The 22,766-nt window shown below is 38.5% G+C and overlaps 1 protein-coding gene across 1 annotated transcript; it reads left to right on the top strand.

Annotated features, from left to right (window-relative positions):
• Positions 1 to 2,567: 2,567 nt before the first annotated feature.
• LOC133744978 (uncharacterized) lies at positions 2,568 to 3,032 on the top strand. Its single transcript, XM_062172992.1, has one exon. The coding sequence runs from the start codon at positions 2,568 to 2,570 to the stop codon at positions 3,030 to 3,032; it is 465 nt and encodes a 154-aa protein (XP_062028976.1).
• The last annotated feature ends 19,734 nt before the right edge of the window (positions 3,033 to 22,766 follow it).

Here is a 22,766-nt window from a genome sequence, read left to right as displayed (position 1 = left end):
ATCAGGAGGAGGAGGTGGGTGAACCACTGTGTCATCAGCTGGCCAGATCATAGGTGGCGCCTGTATCAGCGGTGGCGCCTGTGAGGCCTGGTTAACCAAAGATACGCCGCCTCCATTGGTTATTTTGGGTTGGGTTGACGTCTGCGATGTAAAACCCACTGCTGGCTGACCCTTTGTGGCTGCGGTGACCTTCGCTGGACTTCCAACCTGGTCGATACTATAATGGCTTGCAGGATGTTGATCTTGGTACACGTATTCATGTTTGTCGCTGTCGTATTGGGGAAACGGGACATGGTCAACAAGGGTCCCTTCACTGATTTTCAAAGTTCTGGTTTCTTGCGTACGTGATCGGCGGCATGGCGTTGCTCTTTCCGCCCATTGCCAGAGTATTAGTCTCCTTACCCTTGACTGATGCGACAGTTGTAGTTAGAGCGGAGGTGGTCGTGCTGCCGCCGCTAGCTTTTTCTCGAGCATTCTGCAGTATGTATTTGCCTGACCTTGTGGGCTGGCCGAGAGATCCTAGAATAGCATTGGGATCCCCCAACGTCTTATTCAGAACCTCTTTAGTCTGATCCATCTCGGCTTTTTACATGGCAACTTGGATCGCGGTATTGGATCCCTCATTGCAAATAGCCGCGACCTGGGTAAGAACGACCTTAGTCTGAGCAGCTTGGGTATTTATCATGTTCACGAGTTGTTCATGCTGCTCATGCGCTTGTCGTGACGTGCGGTCTATATGCCCTTGCATTTGCTCCGTATTACGCTCCATCTCAAGCTTGACTTTCATGATTAGATCGATGGACTCCCATCGCTGTTCCTCGAACCCTTTAGTCGTCTTTGCCCAGAATGCCCTATTGTTCTTTCGCATAATATCAAGTTATACCTCCAGGCTGGCGTCTTCTGGGATAGGGATGGGCACAAAATCGTCCGCTCTCACTTCGTCTTCAACCACCCTGGTGGTATCAGACGCTCCTCCGGCCTCTTTAAGCTGGGCGATGGGAACTGCCTCGCCCTCAGTAGCGGGCTGTTGACTTCTTCCTCGTTCAGTTGACATCTCTGTCGATGGAGGGTGGGGAGAAAATCTTTGGATTACCTGTTCTTCTGAAAAACAACGACAGTCTGCACGAGAGTACGGTCTGTAACTGGAGGTCTTATGTTTCGGGCAGTTAACGTAAACCTTTTGATAAGAGTTTGCGCTTGACTTCCCAATAGCTGCGATCGCGAAGAAACGCTATGCAGTAGGTCCCACTGGGCGTGCCAAAATGTTTGGCTCTAGTTTTGTTGCAGCTGGTCAACAGTCTATTTTCTGTGCGGGCGTGCCAGCACCGTTCGGGTGCGATTGTCGGGGGTGTCCCTTGACCTGACTTCTTTCGAGCGATTGTGGACGAGGAGAGCACCAACCTCGTCGCGGGATTCTTTGTGCCTCGTGGTGAGGACTTTTGCTAAGCTTCTTCAAAATCACACAATCAATACTCGACGTCGTAGATCGAGCAGAGCGAAAATCACTGGGAAGTGGGGAGAACTTGCTAAAGCGTGACTTTAGCTTGGCTGGTTTGCGAGGGCGTTACCCTTGGTTGGTTGGTTCCGTAACCGTTGTGGTCGCGGTACTACAGTCGGCTCCCGAGGAGACTAGGACTGAAGCACGTTGATAGAGGGTTTGGTGGCACTGACAGTCGGCTCCTGAGGATTCTGGGACTGGAGTGTGGTCACCGATAAGAGAAGGAGAGGGGTTGCTCTGGAAAGGCTTGGTTGATCATAGAGATTAATTGATGAGTTGTGTCTTGTTACTTCGTCGTAGCCTCTATATATAGGCTACCAGGCCACAGTGGTTGGCCTTAAACAAATCATGATGGGTTTTCCAATTAAGCACTAATGGAATCATGATAGGTTTTCCAATTGGCCACCATGAAATGTAGTTGAATGCTTCCCCACGTGCATGCCATATTCCTTAATTGAATGGAGTATGAGTATTCGCATGGGCGTGCCTTTTCTTGCAGCTTGCATAATCTTCCATAATTCTGCAGGTAGGCTTTATCTAGCCTCTAAATAATATATTTCAAACTTGTCGACAATATATATTTTGAGCTTGTCGACAATATATAGCTTGAGCCACTGACATTGGCTCAATTTCTCCAAGACACGCTTTGTCAGGTCAAAATGCTCATTTTGGGTTCAAACACTTCTATTGGACCTTAGTATTGGATTAACACATTGTGATGATAATTTCAGGAGCTTGAATCCTTGCTCTAAATAGGAGGTTTTAAATGATTATGGCTTCTGAGATTAAAGTCAGCATATAACAAGATTTGAAACTCACCTTCAGATGGTAACCTGAACTATCTTCTTGCCACTCTAGGTGTTGACATGTTCTAGATACCAACAGTCGAGTTTTTGAATTTTGGGTATATGATTAAGTTATAAAAGTGTCTAACAGTCTTTTTGCTACTCTAGGTAAAGCATGACACATTCATTTAGGCACTGCATTTTTGCCTCTTCAGCTAAATATTTTGCTTACTAATAAACTTCTAAAAATTTCAGCTTTGAATATGTTTTTTAATTGCAACCAAATGGAAACCCTTAATGGATCAAACTTCAGAAGATGGAAACAAGACCTAGAACTTTGTATAGGATACAGTGACTATGAGCATGTGCTACATGAAGATCCCCCCGCTGAGCTGACACCTGCAAGTACTAGGGAAGCAAATGATAAATATGCACAATGGTATAAACATAATAGGATGGCTCTGGTTATTATGAAAAGATCTATGTCTGAGGCTGTTAAAGGTGGTATACCTGATGCAAAGCTAGCAAGAGAATACTTTAATAACATTGAAGAGAAGTATAAGGTATCAGATAAGGCTGAAACTGGAGCCCTCATGAATGCTCTTACTGGAATGAAATTTGATGGGGTAGGTAGCATCCGAGAATACATCTTGAAAGGAACAGAAATTGCAGCAAAGTTAAAGGCATTAGGAATCACTATTGACGATCCTTTCTTGGTGCACCTTATTCTGAATTCCCTACCATCTTAGTATGCTCAGTTAGAATGCAATTACAATATGCAAAAAGAAAAGTGGAGTGTAAATGAGCTGATCTCTATTTGTGTTCAAGAAGAGGACAGAATCAAGAAGAGAAAAGGAGTGGCTATTAACTTGGTTAACAAACCGCAGTTTAAGAAAAGGCCCTACAAGCCTAACTATTCAGCACCCTCCACCTCAAAAGTCACAACTGGAGCTTCTCAAGGATCTAACAACACTAAAAACCAGAAATCAAGTTTTGTTAAGTGCTTCTTCTGCCGCAAGCCAGGACATGTTAAGAAAGAATGCAAAGGTTTTAAAGACTGGTTGAACAAAAAAGGTAACAAATCTGATTTTCCTAATAAAACTATTTTTCATTTAGAGTCTAAAATTGTCGGTGTGTCTAGTAGCTCTTGGTGGTTTGATATTGCATCCCCAATTCATGTGATTACATCTATGCAAGGTTTTCTAAGAAAGAGGATTCCAAATAAAGATGAAGCTAGGATTAGCTCGGGGAATGGAAATAGAGTAGTTTTGAAGGCCATAGGAGTTGTCAGACTTATTTTTACTACTAGTTTTACTTTAGATTTAGATAATGTGCTTTGTATTCCTTCTATGCAAAGAAACTTGATTTCAAGCTCTTTTTTAGTCAAAAATCATGGCTGTACTTTTTTGGCAATAATAAAAGTTTAGATTTCTTTAAAAATTCTGATTTTATTGGTGATGCTAGCTTCTTTACTTGAAGTGTTTTTAACAAAGAAAACAGTTGGTTTTAAAAGGCCTAGATTAAATGAAAAATCTGCTTTTCTTTGGCACAAACGTTTGGGACATATTTCAGAAGAAATGTTGAAAGTTTTAATAAAACAAAACATCTTGCCTTCTTTAGATTTTTCTGATTTTGGTGTCTGCATAGAGTGTCTTAAGGGGAAAATGACCAATCTTAGAAAGAAATGTTCAGTTAGGAGTCAAGAGCTATTAGAACTTATACATACTGATATTTGTGGCCCTTTTCCTCACAAAACTATCTGCGGAAATCAGTACTTTATCACTTTTATTGATGATTTTTCAAGATATTGTCAAGTTTTTCTTATTTCTGAAAAATCAAAAGCTTTGGAAGTTTTTAAAATCTTTAAGGCAGAAGCTAAGAAGCAACTAAATAAGGCTATTAAGGTTGTTAGATTAGACAGAGGTGGAGAGTTTTATGGTAGGTATACAGAATCAGGGCAGAATAAAGGTCATTTTGCTCTTTATCTTCAAGAGTGTGGGATTAAAGCTCAATATACGACACCAGGTACTCCACAGCAAAATGGAGTTGCAGAGAGAAGAAATAGAACACTGATAAATATGGTTAGAAGTATGATATGTAAGTCAGGCTTGCCTCGAAACTTGTGGGGAGAAGCTTTAAAAACAGCTAATTATATCTGTAACAGGACCCCCAGCAAATCAGTAGAGAACAAGACCCCTTTTGAATTATGGTTCAATAAGAAACCCAGTCTACATCACTTTCATGTATGGGGCTGCAAAGCAGAGGCTAGAATTTACAATCCTCGGCAACAGAAGTTGGATTCCAGAACCACTAGTGTACATTTTATTGGTTACCTTAACAAGTCTAAAGGTTTCAGATTTTACAGTCCACACAACAGCACAAGGATTCTGGAAACTAATAGAGCAGTCTTTTTTGGAGAGATGAATGGTTCAGATGATGTAGATGTCAGTGAGTTTGAAACCGAAACTGAAGAAGCTGGTTTGCAAGACACATTTGATTGGCTAGTGTATAGCATTGATGAAGATATGAGTACTGCAATAACTTATCAGAATGATCTGCCAATTGTACACAATGTCATACCTCCAGCAGAAATAGTTATTGATAACCATGATGAGTCCCTACAACAGAATGACAACAATGAAGTCTTGCACCATTAAGAATCACATATTGAACCTCAGCAACTTAATAATGCAGTTTAGCAACAGGAGGCAATTGAACAACCTCAGCAGCAACCTCAAGTGCAGTTAAGAAGATCACAAAGGGAAAGGAGGTCAGCTATCCCGGATTATTATGAGACATCATTCTTGACAGAAGCAGACTTTGATTTAGGAGAGGAAGAAGATCCAGCATCTTATTCTCAGGCAATGGAGTCTACACATGCAGATAAATGGATTGAAGCCATGTAGTCAGAGTTGAAATCAATGGAAGTTAACAAAGTATGGGAATTAGTTAATAAACCAGAAGGGTACAAGCCAGTAGGGATGTAAATGGGTGTTCAAAATGAAGAAAGATTCAAAGGGAAATATAGAGAGATACAAAGCAAGGTTGGTTGCTAAAGGGTTTACTCAAAAGGAGGGCATTGATTACACGGAAACCTTTTCACCTGTTTCTACGAAAGATGCCTTCAGAATTCTAATGGCTTTGGTGGCACATTTTGACCTTGAACTTCATCAGATGGACGTCAAGACAGCCTTTCTAAATGGAAATTTGGACGAAGAGATATATATGATGCAACCTAAGGGTTTTGCTGCAGAAGGACATAATGAAAAGGTATGTAAACTAAAGAAGTCAATTTATGGTTTGAAACAAGCATCTAGGCAGTGGTACCTTAAATTTGATTCAGTAATTAGTTCTTTCAGATTTGTGGAAAATAAGCTGGATGAATGCATTTATATGAAGATCAGTGGGAGTAGATTTATTTTTCTAATTTTATATGTTGATGATATATTGCTGGCAAGTAGTGACTTGAACCTGTTGAGAGAAACCAAGAATTTTCTGTTGAAAAACTTTGACATGAAGGATATGGGAGAGGCAGCCTTTGTTCTTGGTATAGAAATTAAGAGGGATAGGGAAAGAAAGATGTTGGGATTGTCTCAGAGAAGTTATGTTGATAGAGTACTTAAGAGGTTTGCAATGGAAACTTGTAAAATAGGTGAGTCACCAATGTCAAAGGGTGATAAACTACATTCAGGACAATGTCCTAAGAATTCACTGGAAAGGAAAGAGATGGAACAGAGACCCTATGCAAGATTGATTGGGAGTCTAATGTATGCACAAGTGTGTACGAGAACTGATATTGCATTTTCAGTTGGTGTGTTATCTAGATATCAGTCCAATCCGAGGTGTGAACATTGGGTTGCAGGCAAGAAGGTACTCAGGTATTTACAGAAAACAAAGGATTACATGTTGGTATATAGAAGGGTTGAAGATCAAGATCTTGAAGTGATTGGTTATACATATTCTGATTACAAGGGTTGCATTGATGATTTGAAATCAACTTCAGGATATATTTACATGTTGGCAGGTGGTGCAATCTCATGGAGAAGTGTAAAGCAATCTTTGACAGCTACTTCAACTATGCAGGCTGATTATGTAGCCATTCATGATGCCACTGGACAGGCCTTATGGCTTACAAATTTCTTAACTGAAATTAAGGTAGTGGATTCAGTTGAGAGACCCTTGAAGCTATACTGTGATAATGCAGCTGCAGTGTTCTTTGCTAAGAACAATAGAAGATCAACAGCTTCAAGGAATATAGATGTGAAGTACTATGCTGTTAGAGAAAGTGTGAGGAACAATGAAATTGAAATAATTAAGATTGGCACCCTTGCTCAACTTGCAGACCCTCTCACAAAAGCCATTGCAGTAGCATCTTTTCAGGTACATGTTAAGAATATGGGAATTTTGGAAAGCCTTGATTCAGTAGTTTAGTGGGAGCTGAAGACTTTAATTTTATAAGCATGTTTAATAAAGCTGAGAATTGACTAAAACATCAATAATCACTTTAGAAATTTATTTTACTCAAGTTCATTTTATCATGTTTTCTGCATACTTTATTTGTGACACACCCAAAATAGGTGTCTAAATAAATCCCTGCAATCTCAGTAGTTATCGATGGTAGTATAGGAAAGAGGGTGTCTCCCGCAGAGGATTGTGACTCAACAATTGCAAAACTGACTCGAAAACACGAAACAGACACTAAATGAAAACGAAAATAAAACTATAGCTAGACTCAACCAAAAATTATGAAATTAAATACACACTAACTAGACACACAGACGAAGACGCATACAAAAATTGGGGTAAATCGGAGTTGAACTGGTATACTAAATAAAATAAAGAAAACGACAGACAGAAAACTAACGAAAATAGAAAACAACTTAGGGTTTTTGGTTTTGATAAAATATGAGAAAACTAGCTAGGAACTACTTCTCACCACTAGACCATGATTACACCTATCATGTGTTTACTAACAAGTTCAATTCATTCGAATATCCTTATTCAAGCTAAGACAATGATGTGTTGTACTTAACCTATCAATCTTTCTTACTTGGTATGTTAAGAGAATGATGTTTTCAACTTAACTTAGCTTCTAGAATGGAACCTAGAGTGATGTTCTCGCACAGCTCTCACCTAGTAGTCATTAAGGTCTAAAAGATTATGAATAAGGCTAGGCAATTTCGGTACTGGTGTTGTCCTAGTATACCTAGACGTTGGTTTATATGAATGGGTTCAAGTCATTCATTCGCTACTCTAGAATGCAAGTAGACATGATGATCATACAAGACACTCATAGCCTTACAACCTAGCATGCATACTAATGTTGCGCACCATCAATAAACATACAAAATTGATCAATGAACAAACAATAAACCAATGAATATCCGAAATCCTTAGAACTTATTAAATAAACGCCAACATCATAGTTACACCATGTCTAGGGCTGAAAGCAGCCCCTAACTATAAGAAAATTAGCTACTCATCATCTTGGAAAACACACAAAAGAAATACATGAGTTTTGGAAAGAAGGAATAAAATCGAAAACTGGAAAACAGGGGAAACGATCGATCTTCCGAGTGAAACGATCGATCGTTTCTGGGGCTCCGAATTTACTTCTTCTCCTTGTGTTGCTCCAATCGTTCCTTGCTCCTTGTGTGCGTGTGTAACCCTAAAATTCTGACTTCTAAGGGCTTTTATTCCTCCTTGAGACTCTTTCACTTTGTTTCCTTGTAAATCTCCAACTCCTTTCTTCAAGGGAAAGTCTTCTTCCATCAAGAATCCTTAGTGAATCAAAATTCCACGCAATTTCCTTCTTTACACCTTCTTTTCCTTATTTGCTTCGGAAAACCTAATAAACACAAAAACAAATAAATTATCCAAAAATAATATAAACTAACAAAGAAAAGCATAGGAATAAATAATAATAACGTAGCATAATATGCTCCTATCAAATTCCCCCACACTTATTGTTTGCTAGTCCCTTAGCAAAAACGAAACAAACAAAGACTCAAAGACTAAAGACCACAAACTAATAAGACTCAAAACTGACGCCATAACATACTACTAAGCCTTCCAACATTCTGTCTCAGCAATCCCCTACTTTCATGGCACATAGATTAGCACTTAACCAAGAATTAATCATTAGCAATTCACGAGTTACTCAAAACATATAGTCCACATATAAACATGTAAGACACGGAAGTAACAATGGTGATGTAGTGGAGCTCAACATGTTTCGAACAAATCATGATTCATCCTCACAAGGGTATGCACTCTTTCTTCTCTCAGATTTCAAGGTTAATGCTTAAAAGCTCATTCACTCAAATGTATGAGACCAACTTGTGGCTCATAAAGAATAGAAAGGAAAGGCTTGTACGAATTTTTTTTCAATTATGACTTCATGAAGGACATCAACTACTTGCACGGATGGACCCAAACCATATGCTCACTCCCACACACAAATCTCCACAGATCAATCGCCGTCCCCAAGGATCAAAGAGGTCTTACTTAAAGGTTGTAATGGGGCCAAGGGTATAGAGTTCAAGAAAGAAAAGATTAGGATATCACAAAAGTCCTAAGGAAATTTGGTGGAGCACCAGATATTGATGTAGAGATATAAGAACTGCAATGAATTTCCTCAAGGCAATCAAACTCGAAACACATGAAGCAAGTCCGTAATTTTTCTTTTCAAGGCCAAATGTCATCTTTTTGGGCCTTTGCTTCATTCTACTCACTCCCATAATACAACAAAACCATGTATCAAATCCAAGGAAGATGCTTCTTTACTGATTTCTTTTTTTTTTTTTTTCTTCTTTTCGGCTATTTATTTTTTTTTCTTGTCTCTTTTTTTTTCGATAGCCAACATTGTTTCCTTCTTCCTTGGACCGATATTTACAATAGAACTTTCCCCCACACTTGCTTGCAAATAATACCTTGAACATAGTAAACCTCAAATGTAATTGCTCCACCAATTCCTTAAGATAGGGTAAGGATATAACTATACTAGGTTAAAAGGTAAGGAATTTTGTGGTTGGTGAAAGAAAAGGCTGAATGTAGGCTCAAAAGGGGTTAACTAGGGGGTTGCACATCTTGTGTGCATAAAGGGGACACAGGTTGATTTGGCTATGGTGGTGATTCCTAGTGCCTTTATCCCTTCCGAGGTTCAAGCGTAGTGATAAAAGTTTTGATAGGCATAGAAGTGAGTTCTAGTAATCTCTATAGTCCATCAAAGAGCTATGGCAAGTAGTCAATCAAGATGAATAAATAATGAAGTCATGCAAGTTCATCGCCAAGAAAATAAGATTTTATTTTTCATTTAAACGCTCAGAAAGAAAAGCACATATAAGGCACAAAAGCTCACAAAGGTTATGCATGAATCACAACTTGTCCTAGCATGCTCAATTTCTGTACCATGTTAACAATGAACCACATCTACTACACATACATATGCTTTCTATACATCTCAGTTAACCAACGAATTCTTTTGACATAATCTCAATCTTGTGATCCTCTCTTAGCCATAATTTCAGAAGATATAAGCTCATCCTAGACAGTTGAAAGGCATCCTAAGACTCACAAGAAAATTAACCCTAAAAACTAGACTCTTTTTTTTTTTTTTTTTTTTTTTTTTTTTTTTTTGGTGTCGACGATCGATCGTTAAAACTGGAACGATCGATCGTTTCGGTTTTTGCTTCTGACCCTTTTCATGCTCAAAAACGATCGATCGCTGTGCCTGTGACGATCGATCGTTTGCCCTGTAACTTGGACAAAATCCGAAATTTGACATTTTAAACATATTTTCAACACCCAATGACTCTAAGATGACTCTAAAACAACAACCACACTAGAAACACAATGTTTTCCTTCCCCCACACTTATTCTTAACATTGTCCTCAAGGTTAGATAAATACGAAGCATGCAATGAAGAGAATAAAGCATGGAACAAAGAAACATCCACAAAACACACAAACACAAAGCAAATATAGAACAAGAAAACAAAGAGGATGGATTGAAAAGAGCAAATCTGGTTGTAGCAAAGCTCAAAGCTGCCCCCAAGTCTTCCATCACTGGGTTGCCTCCCAAATAGCGCTTGGTTTAATGTCCTCAGCCTGACAGTACCAATGGTGATCACTCAGAAGGAGCCGGGTCGTGGAGGGGTACGTCCTCCACATCATGCTCCACGAACGTCTCATAGTATGGCTTGAGTCGATGACCATTCACCTTGAATTTCTCATGTGTCTTGAAGTTCTGAATTTCCACTGCACCATGAGAATATACGTTAGTAACACGAAAGGGTCCAAACCACCTAGAACGTAACTTACCAGGAAAAAGTTTAAGGCGAGAATTAAAGAGAAGGACTTTCTGTCCAATAGAAAAATCCTTTCTGGAAATCATGCGATCATGGAACGCCTTAGTTTTCTCCTTGTAAACACGAGAACTTTCATACGCATCATTGCGGATTTCCTCTAATTCGTTCAATTGAAGTTTTCTGTGCACACCAGCTGCATCGATGTTCATATTAAATTGCTTGACAGCCCACCATGCACGATGTTCAAGCTCGACCGGAAGATGACAAGGCTTACCATACACCAACCGAAAAGGAGACATTCCAATTGGTGTCTTGTAAGCAGTTCGATATGCCCATAACGCATCATCAAGTCGCAAGCTCCAATCCTTTCTACTAGGGCCAACGGTCTTTTCCAAAATTTGCTTAATTTCACGATTAGACACCTCCGCTTGGCCACTTGTTTGAGGATGATAAGGTGTTGCCACCTTATGAGTAATGTTGTATTTCCGGAGTAGAGCTTCAAATGTCCTATTGCAAAAATGGGATCCTCCATCACTGATTATTGTCCTTGGTGTTCCAAATCTTGAAAAGATATTAGTCTTAAGAAAATCTGAAACCACTTTAGAATCATTAGTCTGGGTGGCTTTAGCCTCCACCCACTTAGACACATAATCAACAGCAAGAAGAATATATAATTTACCATACGATGAAGGGAATGGTCCCATGAAATCAATGCCCCAAATGTCAAAGAGTTCAACACTTAGAATAGGAGTTTGTGGCATTTGATGTCTAGAGCCCAAATTACCTGTTCGTTGACAACGATCGCATGACTTGCAAAAGAGATAAGAATCCTTGAACAAGGTAGGCCAATAGAATCCACTCTCAAGGACCTTAAGAGCTGTTCTCTTTGCTCCAAAATGGCCACCACATGCATAGGAATGACAAAAGGTGAGAATAGAATGAAACTCAGAATCATGAGGGCACCGTCTTACCAATTGATCAGCACAATACTTCCATAAGTAGGGGTCATCCCACACGTATTGCTTGGCGGTTCTGATGAGTTTATCCTTCTGTGCTCGAGTCAAATCATCCGGAATCAGCTTGGAAGCTTTGTAGTTCACGATATCGGCGTACCAAGGATCAACATTTTCCGGGTTAGGCTGCAGACGATCGATCGTTTGAGATAAACGATCGATCGTTTGCTCTGTTTTCTGTTTTTGCGCTATCGACGATCGATCGTTTGAGAGAAACGATCGATCGTTACCTCTGTTTTCTGCATCTGCCTGCTTCTGCACAACGAAAAGTTGCTCGTCTGGAAAGCTATCTCTCAATGGTAATGCATCCTCCTCCTCCTTGGAGCTATGAATAAGCCTGCTCAAGTGGTCTGCAACTACATTCTCACTCCCTTTCTTGTCCTTGATGTCCAAATCGAATTCTTGGAGTAAGAGCATCCATCTAATCAAGCGCGGTTTTGCTTCCTTCTTGGTAAGTAAGTATTTTAGAGCTGCATGATCAGAAAATATAGTAACCTTAGTACCAATTAAATAAGAGCGAAACTTTTCAAGAGCAAAAACTACAGCAAGAAACTCTTTCTCCGTTGTGGAGTAATTCAATTGGGCATCATTGAGTGTCCGAGATGCATAATAGATGACATGGGGGATTTTCCCCACACGCTGCCCTAGTACAGCTCCCACAGCATAATCTGAGGCGTCACACATGAGTTCAAATGGAAGACTCCAATCCGGTGGTTGAATGATGGGTGCGGTGGAAAGTAACTCTTTCAACTTGTTGAATGCAGCCACGCACTCTTCATCAAACTCAAAGGCTACATCCTTTTGAAGCAAGCGACACAACGGTCTAGAAATCTTGGAGAAGTCGAGAATAAACCTGCGATAAAAACCTGCGTGTCCAAGAAAAGAGCGGACCTCCCTAACAGAAGTAGGGAGGGGTAAAGAGCTAACAAGTTCAACCTTAGATTTAGCAACTTCTATTCCCTTTGCAGAAATTATATGGCCCAAAACTAACCCTTGTTGTACCATAAAATGGCACTTCTCCCAATTTAAGACCAGATTAGTTTCCTGACAACGTTTTAAAACTAAGGAAAGATTATCTAAACATGCATCAAAAGAATCCCCATAAACTGAGAAGTCATCCATGAAAACTTCAATTATCTTTTCAATCATGTCAGAGAAGATACTTACCATGCATCTTTGGAATGTAGCAGGGGCATTACAAAGCCCAAAAGGCATACGACGATATGCAAAGGTCCCAAATGGACAAGTAAAGGTCGTCTTTTCTTGATCCTCAGGTGCTATAGCAATCTGATTATAACCAGAATAACCATCAAGAAAACAATAATGAGAATGACCGGCTAACCTTTCAAGCATTTGGTCGATGAAGGGAAGGGGAAAATGATCCTTGCGTGTTGTGGCATTAAGCTTGCGGTAGTCAATACATACCCTCCACCCAGTTTGCACACGTGTAGGAATCAACTCATTGGCTTCGTTCTTCACAACTGTCACCCCTGACCGCTTTGGAACAACTTGCACAGGGCTTACCCACTTGCTATCTGAAATAGGGTATATAATACCCACATCTAGGAGCTTAAGGACCTCCTTTTTCACTACTTCCATCATGGGAGGATTTAGTCTGCGTTGTGCTTCTCGAGTGGGCTTTGCATCCTTCTCCAATAAGATCCTATGCATGCATGTGGCGGGATTTATACCTTTTATATCTGCTATGCTCCAACCAATGGCTGTTTGATGCTCCCTAAGCACACGGATCAGTTTGTCCTCCTCCACTGCCGTAAGATTTGCAGCTATAATGACCGGCAATGTCTCATTCTCTCCAAGATACACATACTTCAAGTGTTCGGGCAGTTGTTTGAGTTCCAATGTAGGTGCCTGAACCACAGAAGGAAGTACCGTTGCATTAGAAATTGGGAGAGAAATATAAGAGACATTATGCTTACCTGATAAATATGGCAATGATTCAAGAGAGGCTGCTGCCTCTTCGATAGTATTATCAAAGTGCACGGCCCTTTTTGGGTTCTTAGGTAATTCATGTTCAAATCCATGGGCAATAGCAACTTCCAATGAATCCTCCTTCATTACATCAAAGAATTGCTGCGCTAACGAGTCGAGAATGTCAATGGAGAAACATGAATGCACATCACATGGATACCTCATTGCTTCAAAGACATTGAAGCTTATAACTTCCCCATCAAATTCCATGGTGAGGGTTCCTTCATAAACATCTATTTTGGTGCGAGCAGTTCTCATGAAAGGTCGGCCAAGAAGTAGAGGAGTAGATGAAGAAGATGATGTAGCATCCTCCATTTGAAGCACATAGAAATCAGCCGGAAAAATAAGATCATTAACCTGCACCAAAACATCTTCCACAACTCCTCTCGGATAAGCGTTAGAACGGTCAGCCAATTGAATAATAACACCTGTATCTTTAAGCTCACCTAAGTCTAAGGATGCATAAACAGAGTATGGCATTACATTGATTGATGCACCTAGATCTAACATGGCCCGTTCAAACCTGGTGTTACCTATTTTACAAGAAATGGTGAAACTCCCTGGATCCTTGCACTTTGGTGGAAGCTTCCTTTGAAGTACCGCTGAGACATTCTCACTGACTGCGACGGTTGCATTCCCTTGTAGCTTCCTTTTATTGGTGCAAAGTTCTTTCAAGAACTTAGCATATTTTGGAACCTGTTTGATTGCGTCTAGCAAGGGTATGTTCACTTGGACCTTCCGGAATGTGTCCAAAATGTTTTTCTCGAGCTCCTCCTTCTTTGACTTAGCAAACCTACGAGGAAAAGGCACAGAAGAAGAATTAGTAGAAACTGGAACTTCAGGGGTTACCTTGGAATTTCCGGAAGATTTCGGATGCCTGACCAAACGATCGATCGTTTCCTCTGGGCGATCGATCGTTTCTGATGTATGGGCTAAACGATCGATCGTTTCAGCTGTGAGATCGATCGTTTTGCTTCTGTGACTTTCTGGGACTGAAAACGATCGATCGTTCTGTTCCTGCGATCGATCGTTTTTGGTGGCCGATTCTTCTTCTTGTTCTTCCTCTGCATCAACAGCCTTCCTAACCCTTTTGTCCACCCTTGGAGCCTCTAGGACTTCTTTTCCACTTCGTAGAGTGATAGCACTTGCATTCTCAAAACCCCCTTTGGGATTCACAACCGTTTGGCTCGGAAGTTTGCCGGGTTGATGTTGTTGGCCCGCCATGTTTGCAATTTGTGTCACTTGACGCTCAAGATTTTCAATAGCTCTATCCGTCTTTTGTTGATATGCAGCTGTCGTCTGCACCAAGTTGGTAGCAGTAATAGTCAAATTTTTAATCATATCTTCCACAGACATACCTTGGCCTTGTTGTTGAGGTGGTGCTTGATATGATGCTTGTTGCCTTGCTTGTTGAAACCCAGGTGGAGATCGATTGAAGTTGTTGCCTTGAGGCTGCAGGACATTGTCATTATTATTCCAGCGGAAATTTGGATGATCCCTCCATCCCGGATTGTAGGTATTTGAGAAAGGATCATATTTAGCTCGTTGCTGCCCTTGAAACCCTCCAATTGCATTAGCTTGCTCCCAGCCACCTTGATCATTTAATGATGGGCATATGTCAGCTGTATGTCCCATCATTGAGCATACTCCGCATACTTGCTTGGGTAGCACCACCTGTTTCACAAGATTAGTGAGGTTAGCTATTTGTGCTTCTAAATTAGAAGTAGAACTTACCTCATTGACATTTTGCCGTGGTATCACATCTCTCCCTCCATATTGACGAGTGTTGGAGGCTATATTCTTGCACAAAGCATGTGCATTGGCAGGTATCTTGTCCACAAAAGCTCCTCCACTTGCTGCATCAAGCATTATGCGGTCTGTGCCACACAATCCCTCATAGAAATAGATTATGAGAAGATGATCACTGATTTGATGGTTTGGGCATGAAGAAATCAAGCGATTGAACCTATCATAGTACTCCCCAAAGGACTCTCCATGCATCTGTCGGATAGCACATATGTCTTTCCTTATGCTTGCTGCTTTAGTAGCCGGAAAGTACTCTTCAAGAAAAGCTTGTTGCACTTGATCCCATGAATTCATAGACCCTGGAGATTGATTGTACAACCACTCCCTTGCCTTCCCTTCCAAAGAGAATGGAAAGGCACGCAACTTAGCATGCTCTTCAAGAACTGCTTCAGGCTTCATCCCTGTAATGATCATATGGAATTCCTTGAGATGAAGATTAGGATCCTCGGTTGAAAACCCATGAAACTTAGGCAGATGATGAAGAATGCCCGACTTAAGCTCAAAGCCTTGTGCCCCAGCAGGATAAGCGATGCACAAGGGTTGTTGCACAGCAGTAGGTGCGGTCAATTGCTTCAAAGTACGATTTCCTGCCATGTTAACCAACTGTTCTTCCTCTTCAGCTTCACTTGACTTGAAAGATTCCTCAGAGTCTGAATGAACAACACCCACAGGAAGAGGTGTGATCACAGCTTGTTGTAGCTCAATAGGTGATGGTGGAACTAGTGAATGTGGTGGAATTGGTGGAAAAACGAAAGAATCCGTCTTGTCCTGCTCTCCCACACGTTGAGACGCACGTTTCCGATGTGACCTAGCTGTGCGTTCAATCTCACGATCCAAAGGAACAAGGTTATTGCTCCCAAAGCCCCGAGTTTGCATACACAGCGATTAAGTACCTAAAAACACGAAACAAAAGAAAGATTAGTAAAAACAAATAAGATTTGCAATTATTAAAGGAAAACAATCCCCGGCGACACGGCGCCAATTTTGACACACCCAAAATAGGTGTCTAAATAAATCCCTGCAATCTCAGTAGTTATCGATGGTAGTATAGGAAAGAGGGTGTCTCCCGCAGAGGATTGTGACTCAACAATTGCAAAACTGACTCGAAAACACGAAACAGACACTAAATGAAAACGAAAATAAAACTATAGCTAGACTCAACCAAAAATTATGAAATTAAATACACACTAACTAGACACACAGACGAAGACGCATACAAAAATTGGGGTAAATCGGAGTTGAACTGGTATACTAAATAAAATAAAGAAAACGACAGACAGAAAACTAACGAAAATAGAAAACAACTTAGGGTTTTTGGTTTTGATAAAATATGAGAAAACTAGCTAGGAACTACTTCTCACCACTAGACCATGATTACACCTATCATGTGTTTACTAACAAGTTCAATTCATTCGAATATCCTTATTCAAGCTAAGACAATGATGTGTTGTACTTAACCTATCAATCTTTCTTACTTGGTATGTTAAGAGAATGATGTTTTCAACTTAACTTAGCTTCTAGAATGGAACCTAGAGTGATGTTCTCGCACAGCTCTCACCTAGTAGTCATTAAGGTCTAAAAGATTATGAATAAGGCTAGGCAATTTCGGTACTGGTGTTGTCCTAGTATACCTAGACGTTGGTTTATATGAATGGGTTCAAGTCATTCATTCGCTACTCTAGAATGCAAGTAGACATGATGATCATACAAGACACTCATAGCCTTACAACCTAGCATGCATACTAATGTTGCGCACCATCAATAAACATACAAAATTGATCAATGAACAAACAATAAACCAATGAATATCCGAAATCCTTAGAACTTATTAAATAAACGCCAACATCATAGTTACACCATGTCTAGGGCTGAAAGCAGCCCCTAACTATAAGAAAATTAGCTACTCATCATCTTGGAAAACACACAAAAGAAATACATGAGTTTTGGAAAGAAGGAATAAAATCGAAAACTGGAAAACAGGGGAAACGATCGATCTTCCGAGTGAAACGATCGATCGTTTCTGGGGCTCCGAATTTACTTCTTCTCCTTGTGTTGCTCCAATCGTTCCTTGCTCCTTGTGTGCGTGTGTAACCCTAAAATTCTGACTTCTAAGGGCTTTTATTCCTCCTTGAGACTCTTTCACTTTGTTTCCTTGTAAATCTCCAACTCCTTTCTTCAAGGGAAAGTCTTCTTCCATCAAGAATCCTTAGTGAATCAAAATTCCACGCAATTTCCTTCTTTACACCTTCTTTTCCTTATTTGCTTCGGAAAACCTAATAAACACAAAAACAAATAAATTATCCAAAAATAATATAAACTAACAAAGAAAAGCATAGGAATAAATAATAATAACGTAGCATAATATGCTCCTATCAATTTGACTTGAAAACCTTCGAGACCTAGATTGTTTTTCTGCAGCTTTATGCATGATCAGTAAGATATGAACTTGCAGGTTGATGACAGTAAGCAAATTTCATAAAGTTCATGATTCTGTTTTGAATCCTACATAAAGGACCTTATTTGTGCTTATATATATATATATATATATATATATATATATATATATATATATATATTATTTTACTTGAGCACAGTTCATGTACATAAATTAGCTCTTGTGGTCTGTGATTGCTTCTTCATGGCATTGAGGTGCGGGTGCTTGGTTAAGCATCTGATTTCTCATTATCTGTTGAAGTTAGTTGCAGATTGACTGAGCTGAGGAATGAATTGAAATTCATGGCTAGTCCAGCGCGCACTACATGGTTGCTATATCTGATTTCAGTGACATTCTTGTTGTGTTGAATATTGATAGTCCAAGTGGGAGACTGTAAGGTTTTATGGACTTATCAAAGTCAACTGAAGGAAGCAGCAACTTGTTACTCTAAGTACATAACAAGCAATCGGATTTAGCAATGACGTTTCAATTTGTATTCCTAGTTCATTGAAGGAAATCATTCATTGAGGACCATGCCTTATTACATTAGGATTAATATGATTCTGTACATGAACGAGGAATGTTGTTCCTATTGCTAATAGATATAGGAAACCTTTATGGGAGGGTACCTAACTAGTTAGCCTATATAAGGACCCACTTGGTCCCTGCTCTAGCTATCAACAATACTCGAGAATACATTGCTCTGCCCATAAGAGAATTCTCAACAAGGATAGCTCAAAGGAGAACCAACCAAGTGCACCAACTCATTAAGATCAACTTGCGATCTTCCACAATGGCTTCAAGCCCAGGTATGTTTGTGTTCTTAAGCTTGAGTACAAATCTGCATATACATATACTTGGATATATATTTGATTTACATTATAGAGAATCTATTAGAGCAAAAAAGACTCATTTTTCCATAAAATAGAGATTAATCAAAATATGGAGAAACTGTTAGAGTTGCTCTAACTTCAGTATGAATAATTCCTTGATCTCATAAAATCTAATAGATTTGATCTCATTCGGAAGAAAGAAAAGTCTAAACAAAACGTTGTATGTTCATCATTGTCAATTTGATATGTGCCATCGTATCATCTAAAATTCTCTTTATATAAAACAACAGTAGGTACTTGGAGACTTTATGAGTCAACAAAGTTAATTTATGCAAATAAATCATTAAAATATAAGGTTTTAATGATATTGAATGACCATAAGATCGATCGCCATTAACAATTTTTTTTTTTTTTCAAACCTAAAGATTTATTAAAAATAAAGAGAAATACAAGTAAGAGGAGATGACATATCCTACACGTTCCAGAAGTAAAGTACTACTGATGAGGAATGACAGACAACATCCTGCTTTCCAAAACAAAAGAAATCATCTAAAACGAAAACTAAGGAGACTCAACTTATCTCTTAAAACAAAATTGATTAACGAAGCTTGGAGATGAATTAAACCAAGTAAAGCCCGTACCTGAAGCGCCAAAATTGGCCAATGCATCAGCCACCTAGTTTTCTTCACGAAATATATGTGAGCAACGAAATTGCATCATTGAAATGTGATGCACACAATTCTTCTATGCCACCTGTAATTGCCAAGCTACCATTAACAATTTCCTTGCACCAAGAGACTAGATATTTGTTAGTGGGATACTTCGATCTGTTTCCTCTTGTCTTGTTTTATTTGGTTTTGTTAATTCCTCCAGTATTCATGGGAAGTTCTTTTGAATCAGAGCATCCTTGAATTCATTGGTCTTGACTCTGAAGACTGACGGCAAACCTAAATGGACCACCTTTGAAATTTAAAACCAATTAATTGACGCTTTTTTATCAAGGTGCTCGCTTATAAGAGGCTGTATTTTTTTTCTTTCTAATTTTAGGGTACTTGGCCTATTTAATTGATTAATTGATGATTATTCTTCCCCTCTCATTTCTTAATAGCAAAAGGCCAACCCGGGTCGATCGAGTTCTTCATCATTAGATGCTGTAATTAAAAAAAACTGGTCTTTTATAGCGGTCCATTCGTTGATTTATAGTACTTTCTTGGTGTTTTTTTTTTAGAATTTAGAGTTAAAAATGAATTATTGTGAAAACTAAGAAGTGACAATTACTAACTGAGAAAATGACGACACTACATGTTAATATGTGATAACACAAGGCTTTGGTGTTTCTCGACCTAGAATATCCTCTATACACACCCTTTCATACATTATAAGATCGATTTGAATCAGTTACTTGAACCAAACACATTATATGGAGTAATATAAAGTAGAGGGAGCACGTGTACGTGTGTCACCGTTGCTTCGTTGAATACCCAACAACTTAAAACTTGTTACTCTACCATGCCAAAGCTGGAAACCCAAAACAATTAAAAATGAGTCGCCGGTGAAGTACTCTTTTGTGAACCAACTGCACTTGCAGTTGTAGTTAGCTGGCGTGGTGTTGTAATTATGAAATAGAGAAATCAGCCATTAGAGTAGTTAAATGTGTAGGGCATCCCAATCAATACTTATGCTGCAATTAGTACAATCACAAGTTTGGGATTTGTGCAGGTTACTTAGTGCAGCACTGGTGAATTGACCTGCTTCTAGCTAGCTGCAGCTGCTTTATACGTAGTCATGTGGTGCTGCACTTGTGCTTGAACATGTGCAAATATAGTACCAAGTAGCTAGCGCACGCAGTTGATACCACTTAGCCCAGAAGTACAATGAAGGTGCATGTACTAGTTAATTATTTATTTACGTGTTCCTTTTTTTTTTTTTTTTTTACTTGTTCTGAAATACAAACTATATATATAGTGGGTAGCTTTCAACGAAAATTGATTAACCATCATAACTACGGTTCGAATATTTTGTTTTTGACGCCGAAAGCTGCATGCAATATTTGTTTTAGAGGTAGCAGTGTAGCATTAGTTTCTGTTTTAAGTAAAATCTGGGTGTTCTATGGCATTCCTCATTTGCAATACGTTAGAGAAAATTATAAATTAGGATTAAATTCAGTTTACTCCCCTAAGGTTTGGGGGTAATTTCATGTTAATCCCTGTCCTTTCAATTTAATCAGTTTACCCCCCAAGCTTTTCAATTTCAATCAGCCGTGTCCAATTTCTACTATTCCGTCAAATTTGGACCGTTAAGTTTGACTTTTGAGGGCTAAAATAGTCATTTCAAGACAATTTTTTTTTTTAAAAAAAGGATTTTTTTCTTTTTAAATTTTTTTTCTGTTTTTTTTTTTTCATTTTAAAATTTTTTTTCCATCTTTTTTTTTTTTAAAAAAAAATTTTTTTATAGAAATTTTGTCTTCAACCTATACACCACAAGTTATAATAGGTTTATAAAAACAAAAAGATACTCTAGGTGGTTGAAAGTCGCTCGCTGATCTACGATATTTATGATATATTTCCGATAAAGAGAAGAATTTTCGGATATATCCCCAATAAAGTGAAGAAATGTTTGTGTAAAATTATTTTTTACAGATATTTACAGATAAAGTGTAAAATCGTGAAGAAATATCTGTGTAAAATCATTTTTTACAGATATTTATAGATAAAGTGTAAAATCATTTTTTACATATATTTCTTCACTTTATTGGGGATATCTCCTAAAATTCTTCACTTTATCAGAGATATATCACAAATATCGTAGATCAACGAGCGACTTTCAACCACCTAGAGTATCTTTTTGTTCTTATAAACCTATTATAACTTGCGGTGTATAGGTTGAAGACAAAATCAAAAAAATCAAAAATGAAAAAACAGAAGAAAAAAAATTAAAAAACAGAAAAAATAAAAAATAAAAAATAGAAGAATTTTTTTTTTAAAAAAATAATAAATAAAAAAATTCCTTTTTTTTTATCTTGAAATGACCATTTTAGCCCTCAAAAGTCAGACTTAACGTCCAAATTGGATGGAATGGATACGGTTGAGGAGAATTGACAAGCTTGGGGGATAAACTGATTAAATTGAAAGGACAGAGACTAACATGAAATTACCCCCAAACCTCAGAGGGGTAAACTAAATTTAATCCTATAAATTATATATAGTTACTGTCATGACAGCAAAGTAAGTAATTAAACAATACAGGAAGAAATTTACTAGTTTAAAATTACTAGTTTCATTTGCAGAAGTTGGTTCTTTTTTCCTAACCAAATTTCATTTTCATTCTTTTGTTCTTTCTCCTTCCAGTTTCTGTACATATTTATAAAGAAATCACACAAAAACCTTGCAAGAAATTAAGATAACATATAACTCTCTGTAGTTAATATGGTATCCAGTTGTTAACATATAATTATAATTTATAATTATAGTTCTGCAGAATCAAAGTTCTGCAGAATCAACTACGTACTGACTATAGTTTATTACTTCTTCAATCAAGAGCCCAATTCAGTGGAGATCTTGCGTTGGTTTTATTAATGCTTCGAATGTTTTGGCCTTTTGGGAATCGTCCCAAAGGGCAATCTTAATTAATTCATTGGTCTGACGACAACCTTAATGAACTTTTTGAATTGAAAAGCATAAACCTTTTTCATTTTAAAAATAAAATGCACTCTGATTAGTATAATACATAAGATTCATTTCTCTCAACAGTCTTACCGTACACAGTTTTTTCATAGTTAAATTCATTCAGTTCTTTTCCCCTAGATACAACCTGACCCAAATTGTGTTATCTAATTAAAGAAGCTAGCCAAAGTTTTTGGAAATCATTATTTGTTAACCTAAACACCAAAATCGATTGCTACTTTGCTAGTGGTCTTGCAGCATTCGATGCAACTTTCTATTAAAACTCAATTACATTCGAAATTTGACTCGTAATTATTGTGTCTAATTAAGCTAGCTAGCTGGAAATTTTTAGGGCTCGAGGAGCTTAGCGCTGTTTAGTCATCAATTACATCATGGATGCTTAACACCACTTCATAAGCACCAGCAAAGGCGTAGCTA

The sequence above is a fragment of the Rosa rugosa genome, chromosome 4, assembly GCF_958449725.1.
Source record: "Rosa rugosa chromosome 4, drRosRugo1.1, whole genome shotgun sequence".
NCBI lineage: Eukaryota > Viridiplantae > Streptophyta > Magnoliopsida > Rosales > Rosaceae > Rosa > Rosa rugosa.
The sequence above is the reverse complement of the archived record's forward strand: the minus strand, read 5'-3'. Positions and strand labels throughout refer to the sequence as shown.

Bases quoted from the DNA above. Each gene is read 5' to 3' on its own strand.
- LOC133744978 (XM_062172992.1), top strand. From the start codon at position 2,568: ATGGAAACCCTTAATGGATCAAACTTCAGAAGATGGAAACAAGACCTA.